Raw genomic sequence first — 17,359 nt, 5'->3', positions numbered from 1 at the left:
TTTTAAGTTTATAGTCAGAATATGAACATAAACACGCTGTGATTCTCTACACTTTTCTTTTCAGAGGCATAATATATGCCTTTCAAAGGATTATAGGTGAAGAAGAAAATTCCTTCCCTCTTTCCTGTACCGCTGGGGCCTTTGCATTGTGATTCAATCGTACATCTAAAAAAAGGGGAGTTTTAGTCTCATAATTGTGAAGATCATTATTTCTGGCGCGGTACGGGCCTTCTGCTGGGAGCGGGTGCAGCGAGAGGGCTGCGGCGGGGCTCTGGCATGCGGGCCACGTAGTGCTGCTGCAAAGGAAACGTGCCTGGCGCCGTAGCCATCGCCGTGGTTGAGAGAGAGAACCCAGACTTTTCCCCAAGTTTTGCCCTTCTGGCTTCCTAACCACTGTCCCCCGAATCAGCCAATGAGATTGGTAGTAGGCCCAGCAGAACTTACCGTTCCCTAGCCATTTGGTTGTGTCCTTTCTGCTTACCCATAGTTAGGGACCTAGGAGGGGTTGGGTACTCGAGGACCGCTGCTTTGGTCTGGGTACTCACGTAGTTCAGAACCTATGCCTCGGTGTGGTGCAGACTGAGAGCAGGTACCACAGTTGGCCGCCCCGAGCCCCACTGCACCTGAGGTCGAGTGGCCACCTCGGGGTTGGGGGCACTGTGGGTGGTGGTCTGTGGTTGGGGGTGTGTGTTGGGATTTCGGGATCTGTGGTCTTTTCCAGCGGCGTAAACTCGGCAGAGGAGGATTTCTGCTGCGGAACCTGAAGCTCAGCGTTGGGGGGCCTGTGAGGGAGCAGCGGGGTGCTGGCAGGGGTCGACAACCCTAAAGGTGCCCCCTAGAGGAGCTGCTGTGAGAAGGATGCTCCATCCCTGCTGCGGCGGCAGGGCTGCGGGGAGGGGCCATGGGGAGGGGCGGTGGCCGTGGCGGGAGGGGCACTGCGGTGCGGTGGGCGGGCCAGGGGCGGGGCGCGGGTGGGCTCTAAAAGTCGGTGCCCACTCGCTCGACACTGCCGCGGCAACCAGCACGTCTCGGTGCTTCCTCTGCGGCAGCCGCACCTCGCGCAGTGCCGCAGCGCACGCCCGGGTGGCTGCTCGCTGCTTGCCGCGGCCGGCGCCGCCCTCGCAGGCTGTAGGCTGTGCCCGGCTGCCGGCCGGCCTGCCCTGCTGCGGGCGCTGCGGCGCGCGGTGCTCCAGACCCGTGTGCCGGGCGGCATGGGATAAGACGCGGCCATGGTACGCCGAGATCGCCTCCGCAGGTGGGTGCACGCGGCAGGCGCGAGGGGGTGTGGCTGGCTCCAAGCCGCCGTCCCGGAGAGGGTGCAGGCTAGCTGGTGGGGACTCTGCGTGTCCGTGCCATAGGTGTGACTAGAACTGCCAGACCGCGACTCCCGCAGTGGAGGGAAAACCCCCACCCGGGCTGTGTGTGGTGGGGAGACGTACCTGCCTGCCCTCTGAGCCCTGTCTGCCTACTTGGGAGGGGATGTCACTCCTGCACGCAGTAGGATATTGAGCTGGAGATCTCCCAGATTTGGTATTTCTGTACCCTGGTATCGCTCTGATGCGATTTAGGATTTTTAGACCCCAGCGTCGCCGTGGCGCAATTTAGGATTTTTAGACCCTGGCGTCACCCTGGCGCGACTTAGGATTTCTAGACCCTGGCGTCACCCTAGCACGATTTAAGATTTCTAGATCTCGGCTTCGCCCTAGTGAGACTTAGGATTTCTAGACCGCGGCTTCGCCCTGGCGCGATTTAGGATTTCTAGACTGCGGCTTCGCCCTGGCGCGATTTAGGATTTCTAGACCGTGGCTTCACCGTGGCGCGATTTAGGATTTCTAGACTGCGGCGTTGCCCTGGTACAATTTAGGATTTTTAGACTCCGTCTTCGTCCTGGCACAATTTGAGATTTTTAGACATCCGGCATCGCCCTGGCGCGATTTGGGATTTTTAGACCCCGGCATTGCCCTGGCGCGATTTGGGATTTTTAGACCCCGGCATCGCCCTGGCGTGATTTAGGATTTCTTAGACCTTGATATCGCTCAGATGCGATTTAGGATTTTTAGACCCGGCATTGCTCAGGCACGATTTAGAATTTCTAGACCCCAGTGACGCCTTGGCGTGATTTAGGATTTTTAGACCCCGGCATTGTCCTGGCGTGATTTTGAATTTCTAGACCCCCGCATCATCTTGGCATGATTCAGAATTTCGAGGCCGTGGTATTGCTGTGGCGCGATTTAGGATTTCTAGACTCTGGTATCACTGTGGCGCGATTTAGGATTTGAAGACCGTGGTATTGCTGTGGCGTGAGTTAACTGCATAGGTATGACTAGAACTTGCAGTACCGTATCACCGAGGCGTAAGTATTTTACAGATTTCTGTGATGAGAAGCTAAGTGAGAATGATGATGTGATCAAACTGTCATAATGTTACACATGAATTGTTTGCATTGGTTTACAAAGTAGTTCACAGCTTCACCGCGATGCTGGAAGGTGGCAGGTTTGGTGGTATTAAATGTATTTTTTTTCCTCTTTACAAGACGAAGAAATCAAGGCTCGGAAGGGTTGATTAATTTCCAGAAGGTTTGTTACCTGGGTTTGCTGAATTTATACTCTTGACTTGTGGCTCATCAAGTAATGGAGATTTTGGTCAAAAAATGATTAATCCCATTTGGCTACTGACTGCCAGATTGCTTCCCTACTAAAAATCCTAAAATGTCGTTAAGGGCATTTTTACCGAGTAATTAAACCAGAAAAAAGGCTTCCTGAAAGGTTGCCTCTTTTCTTTCTTGGAGTGAAAAAGAAGGAAGGTATAGAGGGTGGGGGTGTCCAAGAGTGGAAAATGCACAGTCGTTGCTCCCGAAGCTCCTCCCCTCTCTCCCCCCTCCACCCCCCCTACCTCACCCTACCCCACCCCCCTCCACCTCACCCTACCCCACCCCCCTCCACCCCATCACTCCCTCCACCCCCCTCCACCCCCCCACGCCCCTTTACCCCACCCCCCTGCACCCAACCCCCCTTGCAGGGAGCCTCCTTCTGCTTGTTCCTCTAGTAGCCCCTCCCTGGCTCTCTGCTGAGTCATTGCAGATATTCGTCCGCTGGAACCCCTGAATGAATGAGATGAGAAGCGGGGCGGGGGCCGGGGAGGGGTGGGGTGGGAAGGAGTGATGAAATGTGAACGTGCAAATGTAGGAGCTGAAGTACGGGACAGATGATAGCTATTGATACACAAACCTGATACTTTTTGTCATCTCATTTTTCAAGTAGATACTGGATGTGGCCTGCTGCTATTGTGGGGTAAAAATGGTGATATGATGATGATTGGGGGCATTTTTGGGGAATCATTTATAATATTGAAAGATACAACCAAATCACTGGGTCTGTTTTCTGGACAGCTACTAAGGAGGAAGAAAAAAAAAAAGTGCCCTAGTGATGCCAGAAAAAAAGAGAGGCGCTACTCAGAGTCTTTAAGGCACGTGGTGATTTGGCCCCTGTGGGACCACAGCCTTACTTGTTTTAGAGTTTTTAAAAAAAAAAAAAAGGTATTTTGTGAGCTGGATTAGTTTGTGATGGATAGGGATTGTGGCCAGATTACAGGCAAGATGGTGGAAGGGTGTGTATACACACAGAGCCTTTTCTGCCAGGGCTTTAACAGTTCATTTCCCTAATTTATAGCTCTATTTTCTTGACAACTCTTATTTTTATTTTAGAAGGTATTTCCATTCTGGTTATTTTAGAGAACTTCCATTCTACTGATAATTCTTTTCCTGGTGACTATTAGCAGTCACAAACTAGAAACAGAGGGAACTGTGTCTAATTCCTGTTTAGCACGCCTCGTTGTGAGTAGACTGACTTGGACCTTTGAAGTCCTGGGCATGAGAAAGTTGGCTGTGCAAACCAGTGCTTTCCTTCCAAAGACAAAAGCAATTTTCAGATGTTGCCTATGAGCTCTGCCTCATTTTTTTGAGGGGTGTGCAGGGTGGGGGTAGCAATCCTAAGAAATTAAATAAATGGGAGCTACCTCAAGAGTCTAAGAAAAGCAGAAATATAATCTGCTGCCCTGACCTCTCAAGAGATTAGATCTTTGGGTCATGACAAAGCTGCTTATGGTGGAATACACAGTGTACCTAGCTTCTTACTTTCGCAGACTATTTACCTGGAGCAGTTTCTCAGCACAGATCCAGGGAGTAGTACCAAGTGGGGCTTCACTGGGGTCAGAGAGTTGATAAATATTAAAAAATCAAAAACAGCTCTCTGCTTAAGGATATGTGATGCTTTTTTAAACATTAGTAAAAAACTACATATATGTATCTCTACATATTTAACATTTTACTGGTGGGGGCTGGTGGGTGGGTGGTAGAGCTTTTAGAATAAATATGAAGGAAATCATTTTTTTCTTTGGGGAAGCTTTGATAAAAGCCAATGAAAAGGTGCACAATACTTAACTTCCTTTTACTTTACATAAAAACCTCTTCAGGTTTTAGGAAAAGCACAGTGGCGGCGGGGGGTGGGGTGGGGTGGGGTGGGGGTGGGCGGGCGTTGCCGAGGGATTAAAGTGGGAAGGAGAGAAGGAAGATTACATATTAAAATAATATATTTTTTCCTTAAAATTAGAATGGTGAACAGATATGGCGATTGCAAAGCAGGGAGAGGTGTGCTTACATTCTTCTTGGTAAACTTTCTGCCATGGTTCATATGGAGGGCAAGGTAGTCACTGCATGGTACAGAAATTTCCCACCCCATCTTACCAATTTGGGGCTTGTAAAAGCATGCACAGCATCATCTGACTGCTTACCCCAGGTCTCTGATTTTCTTACAGGATGAGGGAGTGGTGGGTTCAGGTGGGGCTATTGGCTGTGCCCCTGCTGGCGGCCTATCTGCATATCCCCCCTCCCCAGCTTTCTCCTGCTCTTCACTCATGGAAATCGTCAGGCAAATTTTTCACCTACAAGGGACTGCGCATCTTTTACCAAGGTAAGAAGAGGACTGTTGGAGCACCCTCCATGTATAATAGGTTCCGTGGGTCCCACTGAGGTACTCGTTTTGGGTCTATTGTTGGTTTCTGTTGCCCCTCAGTCGGGGGCCAGGGGGAGAATCCCTTTTTCTGTGTAGTGTGCTTGAAGGAATGGGTTAATTCCCCTCAATAACTCCATAGCAGGGAAACTCAAAGAAAACTGTTGGGGGTGGGGGCGATGGAATTGAGATTCTGATTTCTGTAGAACTGACTTTTCAGTGTAATTTTTCTTCATAGCCTCATTTGTATTGATATCCGTTTTCTCTTTTGGGCGCCCCTAGTGTTCAGTAGATAGCCCTACCACTGGTTCTATTTCCCTCCATCCCTGATTTCATTTTATTGTTTTCTGTAAAGATTGTTATATGCATAACTAAATGTGATTTAAGCCTTACACCTTTGTATAGATTAATTTGCTAATGATAATTATTATGATTGCTACTTACCGTAATTACCATATGCTAGTCATTGAATTATGTTTTCAACCTTTGTTATTATCTTTAAGATTAAATATCTTTACAACAGTACTTGGAGATGGATGCCATTAACCCCATTTTATAGGTAAAGAAACTGAAACGAGATTGGAAAAGATATCTTTTGGGCGGGGGTCAAGAGCAATAACGAAAAATGTTTGTCATAAACCGTTTTTCATTATTGCTCCTGACCTCCTCTCATTTGCTATATTCAAAAGAAGTAAGTATATACTTTTCTTTATATTGGTCATTTGGTTGTTTCTAGTTTTTCAATGTTTTAAATAGTTAATGTTGAAGGGAAATCTTCGTGTATATGTTTATTTTTTCCATATATTTTCAAACTATACTACTTGTAAGTGGAATGATTTTATTTGCATGGGTTCTCAAGAATAAGTATATTTTTAAATTGCTTCTAATTATTTTTGCAAACCTTATCAAATCTCATGCCACTGGCAGGATGTATGAATGTGTCACTTTTAATCTAATACTTTAAAAGCAAGGCATTTTACTGTTTAAATGTTTGGCTAATTTAAAAGATGTTTCTGCATTAAAAAAAATGTCAATACTGCTTAATCCTTTTTTATACTTGTTAGAATTGTTAATAGTTTGAGCATTATGCTTTTGATACTGGATTGGCTCTCCCCTGGGAGAAATAAAAGTGCTGGACAAACAAAATAAACTAAGGTGTCCATCAGGTTGAGGAAGAGTTGCTATATTTTAGAAAATTTTTGTGAGGCCCTTAATGATAAGGTACAAAGAATCTGTAGTGTTTATGTTGTGATTGTATACTTTTTTTTTTTTTTTAAAGATTTTATTTATTTATTTGACGGAGAGCATGCACAAGTAGGGGGAACGGCAGGGAGAGGGAGAAGCAGGCTCCCCGCCGAGCGGGGAGCCCGATGTGGGGCTCGATCCCAGGACCCTGGGATCATGACCTGAGCTGAAGGCAGACGCTTAATGACTGAGCCACCCAGGCGCCCCGTGATTGTATACTTTTAACTGTGCAAGTTTACTTTTACTGTGGAAAAACAATTTACATATTGATAATACAGAATAAAGGAAGAAATGGAGAAATACTTTAAAAAAATCTAGGTGAAATGAAGCAGACTGCCTTCCAGTATTTTCATATAAAGTGTGCTATTTACAAGTTTTTAATATATAAAAGAAAATAATCAAATGCCTGTTTTTACCTAAAGCAGTAAGCTTCCTTTTTAAAAAGGAATTTGTTATTTTTATTTCATTAATTTAGGCAGGGTTTCTTGTCCTTTATACCAGGTTACTTCGATTTTAAGATTTCCAAGGTTATTTTTATAGGCAGTCAGCCTAACTGATTTCTTTCCTTCTTCCCAGACTCTGTGGGTGTGGTTGGAAGTCCTGAGATAGTTGTGCTTTTACATGGCTTTCCAACATCCAGCTATGATTGGTACAAGGTAATGAAATCAGATTTCTAGATCCTACTCTGTCTTTAAAAATCCAAAATCAAGGATTTTGTTGTCAGCACTGGAAGGTTCTTACGTATTTGAATTGCCTAATAAAATAGGATTAAGTGTAGAACCGTTTCTCATTTACTGTAAGGGAGTAAAAACTCTGGTGATCTGGGAAGGATCATTGCCAAGTTAAAAATGCTGGAGTTTTCCCCTCAGTGGAGATTAGGAGTAAACCAAGAGGATCATCTGTGGGCCCGTGGTAGTTGCATGAGATTTTCCCTTTATCGAAGTCTGTTTGTTAAGCCAGGATGGGAATGAAATTCCTGTGCTGTAGGTCGGAGGAGAGGAGATGCAGGATCACAAAAGCCGGATCATCTCTTTCTTTCTTGTAGATTTGGGAAGGTCTGACCCTGAGGTTTCATCGAGTGATTGCCCTTGATTTCTTGGGCTTTGGCTTCAGTGACAAACCAGTAAGCAGCATCTCGATGGGACCGGTGTTGGGTGGGGGGGGGGGCGGTGGACGAGGCCAGAGGGTCAGACTGCAGATGGATCTGCACTCATGACTTCCTCCGGTATATCTGGGCTTTCCTCTCCTAGAGACCGCATCACTACTCCATTTTTGAGCAGGCCAGCATCGTGGAGGCACTTCTGCGGCACCTGGGGCTCCAGAACCGCAGGCTCAACCTGTTGTCTCACGACTACGGAGACATTGTTGCTCAGGAGCTGCTCTATAGGTCAGTGAGGTCACAGACGCTTCTCTACTAGTCCCGGGTCTTACTGGTGTAAGAGGCTGCAAAAGTAAATTGTTCCTGGGTTCCTTCTGGCCCTTCGCCCTCTTGGGAGTTTGTCTTCAGGTGCTGGGTTGGTGTATGTCCACTCAGTTAGATGTGTTTCCCTCACCCGTTTCTAGGTTCAAGCAGAATCGATCCGGTCGGCTTACCATAAAGAGTCTCTGCCTGTCAAACGGAGGTAATTGCCGTGGTGGTGGGTGGAAAGGGAAGTGCAGCCTCGAAGGGCCACAGGTAGATACTACCTCGACATCTAAGTGGTGATCTGATGAGACTGCAGGCAGACACATTTAAACCAGAGGCCCTTGACCTTTTTGTGCCATGAACTGCTTTGGTGGTCTGATAAGATTTATTGACCCTTTCTCAGAAGAATGTTTTTAAATACGGAAACTAAAATGAATAGGATTATAAAAGAAACGGATGATATCAACATACAGTTCATAAAAAGCTGTATTGTAGTAATAAGTGCTTCTTTGTAAGAGCATCGCATAGCAAGGCTTATGGGAGGTCTAGCGAGCACTGTGCTCGGTAGTGAGGAGCGCAAGTGAAGTTTTGCACTCTGCAGCAACTGCACTGGGGTATGCATATAGTTGTGATGAAGCCACAGGTACTTGATACTCCTCTGGTTTGTTGCAGAAACTTAATTGGTAGCAGTGCCAAGTTTCAGGTAGAAATTCGTGAACCTCTGATTAGACCTTTTGGAGGGGTTTCTTTTTCTTTGTGTGCCATGGAGCACAGCTTGTAAATCCTTGAATAATCCACATGTCCCCTGAATACCATAAGGGCAGATTGGGACAGGAGTCTATCCCTTTATCAGCAATGCTCAGGGCTTTCTCCCACTGACCCTTAGAAAAATGGAAAAGGAAAAACTCTCGTCCCCTCTCCCCCCCCCCCCACTCCGCCCAGGGACCTACAGTCCCTGAAAAAAATCTGGTGGTTTCTTTTGTAGTCCAAACCGTTAACAATACTAGGTGCTCTGAGGAATGGTTAGAAAGGCCAAGGGGAGTCAGGGCTTAGTCATCAGCATTATGGATGATCATGTACATTATCTTTCCCCTGTTTCTCTACTCTTACAATGGGGAAAGTAATCCCAGTGGGATAGAATTTGACCTGTTAAACACAGAATTCCTTGGAGAATTAGATGACAGAAGTAAGTCTTATTTGTAATCCTGTTCCTGGCAGTGATGGCCCCCAAAGGTGACAGTAAATAGGGACGATCGTCTCCGATAATGGACCTATGTTTGGCCTAAAGTTGTTGGTAAATGATTAACATAAGTCTCTTTTTCTCCTATAGGTATATTTCCTGAGACTCACCGTCCTCTCCTTCTCCAAAAGGTTGGCTACTCCAGTCACAAAATCTTTAGTTTTTAAGATTTCTACCAACATAAATAATGCTAGGACCTATATAAGGGCCATACCTGCTATAATGGGCCATCGTGAAAATCCTCTCCTCAGGAATTTACATTAATAAAGTTAGTTTTTTCCTTCTTATGCTGATAAAGCAATGGAAGCGGCCTCTAGGTAGAGCCTCATTTCTGAGAGTAAGAGATCAACAAATATTTGGAGAAATAGAGCTATCTAGAGATTTGGATCATTAGCGTGATGGCTGAATAGATCAGATCCTAAAGTTGAATACATCAGTTAGAAGGCTTAGGGATTTAGTGAAGTGTAGAAATGTAATCTTAAAGGGAATTACAAATAGGTTTTGCCTTCCGTGAGAGAATAGGTAGGCAAAACAAAAAACGAAAAGCCAATAAACAAACATTTCGATAGAAGGACATTTGACTAAGGTCCTTTTTTAGTTCCTAATATAAAACTTTTGTCCTGGTTAGTGGTTTTCTTTCTCTAAAATCTTTACTTATTTACCTACAGCTTCTCAAAGATGGAGGCATGTTGTCACCCATCCTCACTCGATTGATGAACTTTTTTGTATTCTCCCGAGGGTAAGTCATTGTCAAAGATTGATTTACTATAGCCTGGGAACAATGTAGTGAAAAGTTGCCATTAAAATTCTGGGCCAAATCCTGGGGTTTGATACTTTAAAACAAAGATGTTGGCCACCTGCCAGGGAGGTAGTAGAGGGAATTCATAAATCAGTTAAGGGTCAGACTTGCGTGACCTGTGAGGTTCCAGTCATATTTGACATTCTGGATTCTTCTCACATGTGTCTTCCTGCTCTCTCGGGCTCTTTCAGTCTCACCCCAGTCTTTGGGCCGTACACCCGCCCCTCTGAGAGTGAGCTGTGGGACATGTGGGCAGGGATTCGCAACAACGACGGGAACTTAGTTATCGACAGGTAAGAAATAACACTTTGCTTTGGTTTCCAGAGAAGCTCTTTTTTTTGGGGGGGGGGTGTGGAGTGGGGAAAGGTAGAGGATTGCTTGTTTTGTTCCTTGCTGGCTTGTTCCCTCTCTCTGACCTGTGAGGCAAACCAAGAAGTCATGCACTGTTCTTTCTAAGAAGAAAGAAATTGAGAATAGTGAGCCTTAAGCATAAGCCACGTGGCACACAAAGTTTAGATAAACAGCTGCAAATTCTAATGCTAATTCTGTTTCTAACTGGCCGGTTGACTTTGGCAAATCCTACTTTGGGCTTTTTGTGAATATTAAATGCCTCTAATTGTCTAATCATGGTTGTGAAAGGAGCCTAGTACATGTCTCTTTCTTTTTCATGTCTTTTCTGTAGCAACAGTGACTGAGGAGAGCTTTCCGTCTTACACAAGGAATGCTCACGACTTGATCCAAATGAGAATGTAGCAGCTTTCGTTTTAGGATGCCTTTGCATACCTGTAACAATAAAGATTTCTTGTTCTACTCTTGCTCACTTCTCTGTCCTATAGTCTCTTACAGTACATCAACCAGAGGAAGAAGTTTAGAAGACGCTGGGTGGGAGCTCTTGCTTCTGTAACTATTCCCAGTGAGTATTTCTACCTTATATCTTGATAGGACTGAGGGACTATGGGTCTCAAATAATTGCCAGATTTAGCAAATAAAAATACGAGACACCCAGCTAAATTTGAATTTCAGACGAATAGCAAATACTTTTTTAGAATAAGTATGTGCTTTGCAATATTTTGACGTATTTATACTTAAAAAAATCATTACTTACGTGAAATTCAAATTTAACTGGGCATCTTCTATTTAATCTGGCAGCCCTACTCTGCAAATCTGGAAGAGCAGTGACCTGCGTTGTAGAGTGAAGCATCTGAAACAGCGAGATGCTGCTGCAGGGGCAGCTGGTACCACTGTCAGGAGCGGGAGCGGGGTTGGCTTCTGCGCTGTGCAGCGTGTGGCTGCCACGTTACATGCTGAGTTGCCGGGACAGAAGGCGGTTTAGATGACTAATCGAGAGGCTGTAGGTGGTTTCTGCTCATTGGTCTCTTCAATCTTACAGATTTAAAAAGAAAAAAAATCAGTGCAGTGTCTCATACACAGTAGTGCTCCAGAAATTAGTGGTTGCTTTAAAATGTCAGCGGTCAGTTGTAACTGGAGAGAGACCTAAGTAATGACGGTATCCTGGATTTATAGGAAGAGAACATGGAGCGCGAGACTTAGTCCTTTTGGTTCAGGCACAGAGGAGCTGGAGGAGGGACTGAGTGTCTCTGTACAGGAGAACTGTCCCAAATGGACTGTTGGCTTATTCCCAGAAGTTCCTTATAACCTACTTATTGAAAGAAGCTAGGTTTTCTAGCATAAATCAGTGGGACTACATCAAACTAAAAAAGCTCTGTACAGCAAAAGAAACCATCAACACATGGGAAAAATATTTGCAAACCATATATCTGATAAGGAGTTAATATCCAAAATATATAAAGAATTCATACACTCCACAAAAAAAAACGAAGCCAATTAAAAACTGGGCAAAGGACATGAATAGATATTTCTGCAAAGAAGATATAGGAAAGGCCAACTAGGTACATGAAAGGAGTTCAACATCACTGGTCCTTAGGGAAATGCAAATTAAAACCACAATGAGATATCACCTTACACGTGTTAGAATGGCCATCATCAGAAAGACAAGAGATAAGTGTTGGTGTGGATGTGGAGGAAAGGGAACCCTTGTGCACTGGGGGTGGGATTGTAAATGGGTACGGCCACAGTGGAAAATAGTATGGAGGAGTCTCAAGAAATTAAAAATAGAACAACCCTATGACCCAGCAACTCCACCTCTGGGAATATATCCAAAGGAAATGAAAACACTAATTTGAAAAGATGTCTGCACCCCCTTGTTCGTAGCAGCATTGTTTACAACAGCCAAGACATGGAAACAGCCGTCAATGAACGAACGGATAAAGAAGCTGTGAGATGCACACCCACACACTGCAGTGGAGTATTATTCAGCCATAAAATGGCAGTCTTACCATTTGTGACAATATGGATGGACCCACAAGGCGTTATACTAAGTGAGATAAGTCAGAGAGAAAGAAAATACTGAATGATCTCACTTCTGTGTGGGATCTGAAAAACCCCACCAAACTCAGAGGAAAAGAGATCAGATTTGTGGTTACGGGAAGCTGGAGGAAGGTAGTCAAAATACACAAACCTGCACTTAGAGGTCCTAGGGATGTGATGCACAACATGGCCGCTACAGCTAACAAAGTTGTCGAGAGAGTGGATCCTAAGAGTTGTCATCACAAGGAGAATTTTTTTTTTTATCGTGTGGTAATCATTTCAAATATACGTAAACCAAACCATCATACTGCATGTTTTAGACTGGGAAAAAAACCATTTTGTTTTGAGGGAGGAGAGTAGGTGTGAGAGCTTTAGTAATTCGTTCCTCTTCTCTTTCCTAGTTCATTTTATCTATGGGCCACTGGATCCCGTAAATCCCTATCCAGAGTTTTTGGACCTGTACAGGTGAGTCTCCCTCAGGGGTCTTTGTTTTGTTCCTCACGGTGACAGTGGTGAACAGGATAGCCACTGTCTCTGCCCTCACTGGCAGTTCATCCAGGAAACATAGTAGAAAAGGATGAATTGGGGAATCTTCTTTTCAGAAATGTAAAGATGAAAAAATTCAGTTATACGTTGTCTTGATGTATACAGCCTATTTCCACTGTCATGGTTACTACATATTCCTAGGTGTACAGGTAAGAAGCAGCTATCATGTGAACCATGGAGTGAACTACATCTCTTTTAAGAAATGTTTGCTTTAGTCTGATCGTAAAGCTAACTCCTCCACCTCAGCTGAGCAGACGAGTGCACTGTGGAAAAGTGCCTTCTCATCGGTTATTTTCTCTAGGTACTTACTCAGAAGGTGTTGGAATATGAAATCTTGACTATGTCACAGAAGACTGTCCCATACCTTCACGTGGCCTAGCAGAAACAACCCAGTAGTAAATAGTGTGCATTTAATTTTAAACAAAGTGCCCTCCCCTCATCCGCTCCCAGGGTTAAGGAAGGTCCGTTGTTATCCTTACTTGGATAGCGAGTTGCTGAGTGGCCCACTTGTTTGATGCCTCATGCTTCTCTAAGGAGCTGGAAGTCATCCTGCTTGGGCAGGTGCTGTAAAGTGTTATATGCTCAGGTTGTTGTCTGTTGGATTATGAACATTTAAGAACTAGTCTGTTTATGTCGTAAATGGAATTGGCAAGTTTATCTGCCTAAGGTACAATTCCAAAGTAGAAGGTGAATAAGCTCTTTGTTGGTTCCTTCCAGTGTGGTATGTCCACAAGAGCCTTAACCGGGGCTGCCCACTGGCTTGCATCCGTCCCCTCCCTCCAGCCTTAAGTTCACCTACGTGCTGTTCTCTTCCACTAGGAAAACGCTGCCGCGGTCCACAGTGTCGATTCTGGATGACCACATTAGCCACTATCCACAGCTAGAGGATCCCATGGGCTTCTTGAATGCATATATGGGCTTCATCAACTCCTTCTGAGCTGGAAAGAGTAGCTTCCCTGTATTACCTCCCCTACTCCCTTATCTGTTGTGTATTCCACTTAGGAAGAAATGCCCAAAAGAGGTCCTGGCCACCAAACACTATTCTCTCACAAAAGTCCACCTGACGCACATTGGTGATCAGCGTATAGTAAAAAGCCCACAGAAGCTCCGGTTAAGGATGGCCCTAACAGTCCACCTCCCATTCTTCTCACATCTGAGCAAGTTTATGGACTTGCCTTTGCGCTATTAGGAATTTCTTAAAAGTCTTAACACTTCTATGGACTTTTCTGAAATACCTAGAAATGCTCATTTCTGGCCCATCCTTGACTGGAGTCCTAAAGTAAAGAATGAGGAGAGGGTGTCTCCTGACCTGTCCTTAAATGGCTTTAAGGGCACATGCGTTTTTAAGTTCTCTAAAAAACACAGCTTCAAGTGAGAGTGAGTCTCCCTTGTCATAACTTGGGATTTCGTTTCATGAGCTGCTTTTAATTATAAACATTTTGTTAAAATAGGTTTTGGTTTGAATAATGCAGTATTTTAAGTATACTTTAAGACTATGATTTACCTACATGTATTATATGTATTTTCTAAGGATACTAAACCAGCAGATACTCTGGCAGAGTAGTGAACCTTATTAAACAGGTTTAATTTCTGAATACATTGAATTAGATTCAGACTATTTACAGAAGTTCCTAAAAATCACAGGATACTAAAGACCAGTAGCATCCGTGCCAGAGATTTACTGTTATTAGCTAACTCTGACAGCGAGTAACAGTCTGACTCTTCATACCTCAGTGCTTCGAGGCATGTCCCTCCTGAGCTGGAGGGGAGGGGATCGTTGTATAGTCCAGGTTACCGTACCGAATGTACAGAGATTCCTTTTCTGATGACTGATTAACTTAACGTCTCATTGGTTGTCTCAGAGAGACATCCTCTTGTAGCTCAGTAATTCCTGTACTTTACAGACAGGAAAGTTCCAGAAACTTTATGAACAAATTCTGAAAGACCTATGAGCAAATGGTGCTGAAATTTTTTTTAAGCCACAGCTTCACTGTCTTAGTCGAAACAGGAGGATTAAGTGATTATTTTAAATTTTTTTTTTTATTAGCAACTTCAAGTATAACAACTGAAACTGGAATAAGTGTTTATTTTCTATTAATAAAAATGAATTTTGACAAAAGTGGACTCTGGCTTCCCCTCCCCCACCACCCCTCTGGGATAAAAGCTTTCAACATTGTCAGGAGCTTTCAGACACACATTAAATTAAAGACTATAATGAGGTTAAGCAGCTGGGGTAGAGGATAGTATTTGATTTGCAAGATCACCCAAAGCTGTACTATCATACCAAAGTTGACCAAGTGTAATAAAAAAAAAAAAAAAATTTACATGCACAAGGACAGATATTTGCTTGATCTGCTGGCTCAGGGCCAAATATTTAATTTGCTTCTCCAAAGACGTTAATCTTTAAAAGTATGATTCTGGGAAATTCATGCCACCAGCCTAAAAGCCCACTGACAGTGAAGTGTGCATCGACTTCATCTTGCCCAGTAAACATTTATCCAACAGAAGCTAAGATAACATCTACAGGTGTTCCCTCTTGGCTTCTGACAGTCACCTGCATGGTCACTCCATCTGCTAAGGCCAGCCTGGACCTCACCAATAAGTCATAGCCACCTCTGTATACACCTGAGAGAAAAAAGCAAGGAAAACTAGATTAAGAACTCAAAACAAGCTCTGAATAATGAAATATGTCATGCTCTGCCTGCATTTCCTTTCTATTATTTTAGTTTAGCTTTTCTAGAGATCTGTGTCTATGGTGAGAATTGAATCCTGTGTACAAACTTTAGTAATCTTTTGTATAGCCATGATACCAGGCACATAGAAGGTATTCAGTAGTACTGATCTGGAGGACTCAGCGGCAGGTGGCATTGGTATCTGCAGGAGAGATTTAAGGGTTTTAGGCCAAATTCACCTCTTCAAAAAACAGCCTAAGGATAGCCTGCAAATAACTAAACAGCTAAAACAAATTATTCACATTGACAGGGCTGCAGACTGGGACTCCTACGACGGGATAACAGACAGGAGCAGGGCCTGTGCACACCCCTTCCTATTTTGCGACCAAACAAAGGGGGAATCTGATGGCGGTTTCTTACCTGCCAGATAGAGGGAATGGGAATTCTTGTTCTCCGGTACTTTGTCCGACCTCTCACATGGCTGCATGCCCAGAAAGGTGGTGATGTTGTTGACAGCTTCTGTGTTGAGAAGACAGATGCAGCCGTATCAGGGAAGCTCAGCCTAGGGGTCTGCCTCCGTCCCAGCAGGTGCTGAAGAGGGAAGCCACCAGACTAGAACCTGGTTGACTCAATTAGATGATGAAGACAAGATCCTGGCCTTTTCAGCAAAATAGTTTATGAGATATTTAAAGAAAAGAGATACTCTGGAATAATAAATATGCCCATTAGATTTTATCCTGCAATACACCGACAGCAAAATTGTTCTCACCTTCGAGAGTTTTGGTGGAACTGAGGGCAAACGTCTCCTCTTTCTCAAAGGTGTCTCCCACCTCTTCCCAGGCAGCAGCAAAATTAGGCTTCAGTACTTTCTGAATGTGGTCAGACACAGTCACTTCAAGGTCTTCCAGCTAGTAGGTAACAAGCAGGGGTCAGTAAAGGAAAGTCCCTCAGTACACCACAAGGACAGAAGGGACCGATTAGAATGGTTTTGTCATTTGGTGTTCTGTCCTTTGCAGGAGCCTAGGACAAACTTTACCACCAGAGTAGTCTAAGTTCTGTGGTCTAGATAAATCTAATGATGTAGGCCTTAGCAAAGGAAAGCAAGAAAACAGGACATGTGGCAAGAGCTATATTCAGATCAACACCTATAACCCTGGGGGATAAAGTAGTCATGCTGCCATACCTAACCTTCGTGTTCAGGCCAGTCAGGGCCTTTGAACGTCACATTCACTCACAGCCTGATACTCGTTAAACTTCTCCCTGCATTTTGTGAAGGCTTTTTCAGTCCATGATGTGACTACGTTAGAAGCAAACTAAACGCTGCTAAATAAAAACAGAAAAAACCCAATACTTCAAATAAAACTCATTGATCTCCATGAAAATCATGTAATTGTTTGATCTCTTAATTATCCCTGTTATAAAGACATCAGAAAGTGAGTTTTGTTTTCATCAGTCATTAAGTGGTAAATCCCAATTCTCTTGGGCATGACACACTCCTCTTACAGAGGAGGATCCGTCCAGGTCCTCCTCAGTTGTGATCCGTTTGGAAAGAATGAAAGCCCCTAAGTTCACGTCCGATGTCGCTAGCAGCGTGGTCTCTGCAGGCAGAAGTCCCTCGATGGTGCAAGGGTGTCAGGGTGCATGTCCGTGCGGGGGAGACTCACCACGTACTCGTCATCATACCCCTCCTCAGCTGGAACCCCAGTGTCAGGGTCGCAGTCCCGGACCGTAAACCTCATGGTGCAGCTGAAGGTGCCTGCAACTGGGGCAGAAAGGACAGGCGAGCCTGGGTCAGGGCCGCTGCAGGCACGGGGCCTCCCTCCGTAGCGCAGAGAGCGTCCTGTGCTGTCAGGCAGAACACACGTAGCCTCTGCTTCCTAGGGTGGTAGCTCCCAGAGCCTGGGGCTGGCTGGCAAGGCAGTCTCACAAAATGACTTTAAAAACCATCTCCCACCGTGGGTTAGAATAGCACAGAAAAGACGACATGGGCAACGCTGTTTTCGTATTTGTGTGAAGCAAGCAGCAAGGGAGAGAACTCGGGGGGCTTTTTGCCGTGCC

At 44.6% G+C, this 17,359-nt stretch overlaps 2 protein-coding genes across 4 annotated transcripts in view; one reads left to right on the top strand and one right to left on the bottom strand.

Moving 5' to 3' along the window:
* The first annotated feature begins 1,003 nt into the window (after positions 1 to 1,003).
* Positions 1,004 to 14,748, top strand: MEST (mesoderm specific transcript). Its single transcript, XM_081799644.1, has 12 exons — positions 1,004 to 1,255; positions 4,813 to 4,967; positions 6,828 to 6,907; positions 7,297 to 7,374; positions 7,502 to 7,638; positions 7,815 to 7,873; positions 8,987 to 9,027; positions 9,565 to 9,635; positions 9,887 to 9,988; positions 10,532 to 10,608; positions 12,485 to 12,548; positions 13,449 to 14,748. The coding sequence occupies exons 1-12, from the start codon at positions 1,230 to 1,232 to the stop codon at positions 13,564 to 13,566; spliced, it is 1,008 nt and encodes a 335-aa protein (XP_081655770.1). The 5' UTR covers positions 1,004 to 1,229; the 3' UTR covers positions 13,567 to 14,748.
* Positions 14,749 to 14,971: 223 nt separating this feature from the next.
* Positions 14,972 to 17,359, bottom strand: part of COPG2 (coat protein complex I subunit gamma 2) — a 273,829-nt gene continuing 271,441 nt past the window's right edge. For all 3 annotated transcript variants that reach the window (XM_081799634.1, XM_081799633.1, XM_081799635.1), the window contains 4 exons: positions 16,966 to 17,063; positions 16,071 to 16,209; positions 15,722 to 15,820; positions 14,972 to 15,254 (listed from right to left, as the gene is read on the bottom strand). In XM_081799634.1, the coding sequence (XP_081655760.1) occupies positions 15,124 to 15,254; positions 15,722 to 15,820; positions 16,071 to 16,209; positions 16,966 to 17,063 (467 nt within the window). In that variant the 3' untranslated portion in view covers positions 14,972 to 15,123. The remainder of the gene's footprint in view (positions 15,255 to 15,721; positions 15,821 to 16,070; positions 16,210 to 16,965; positions 17,064 to 17,359) is intronic.

Source organism: Leptonychotes weddellii, chromosome 12, assembly GCF_054177405.1.
Source record: "Leptonychotes weddellii isolate Sample4059 chromosome 12, ASM5417740v2, whole genome shotgun sequence".
Taxonomy (NCBI): Eukaryota; Metazoa; Chordata; class Mammalia; order Carnivora; family Phocidae; genus Leptonychotes; species Leptonychotes weddellii.
This window is presented reverse-complemented; position numbering and strand designations above follow the sequence as displayed.

Excerpts from the sequence above, each read along its gene's own strand:
- MEST (XM_081799644.1), top strand. The coding sequence starts at position 1,230 with ATGGTACGCCGAGATCGCCTCCGCAG. Across the intron at positions 4,968-6,827 it reads ACTGCGCATCTTTTACCAAG|ACTCTGTGGGTGTGGTTGGA; the intron begins GTAAGAAGAGGA and ends CCTTCTTCCCAG. Across the intron at positions 7,639-7,814 it reads GCTCAGGAGCTGCTCTATAG|GTTCAAGCAGAATCGATCCG; the intron begins GTCAGTGAGGTC and ends ACCCGTTTCTAG.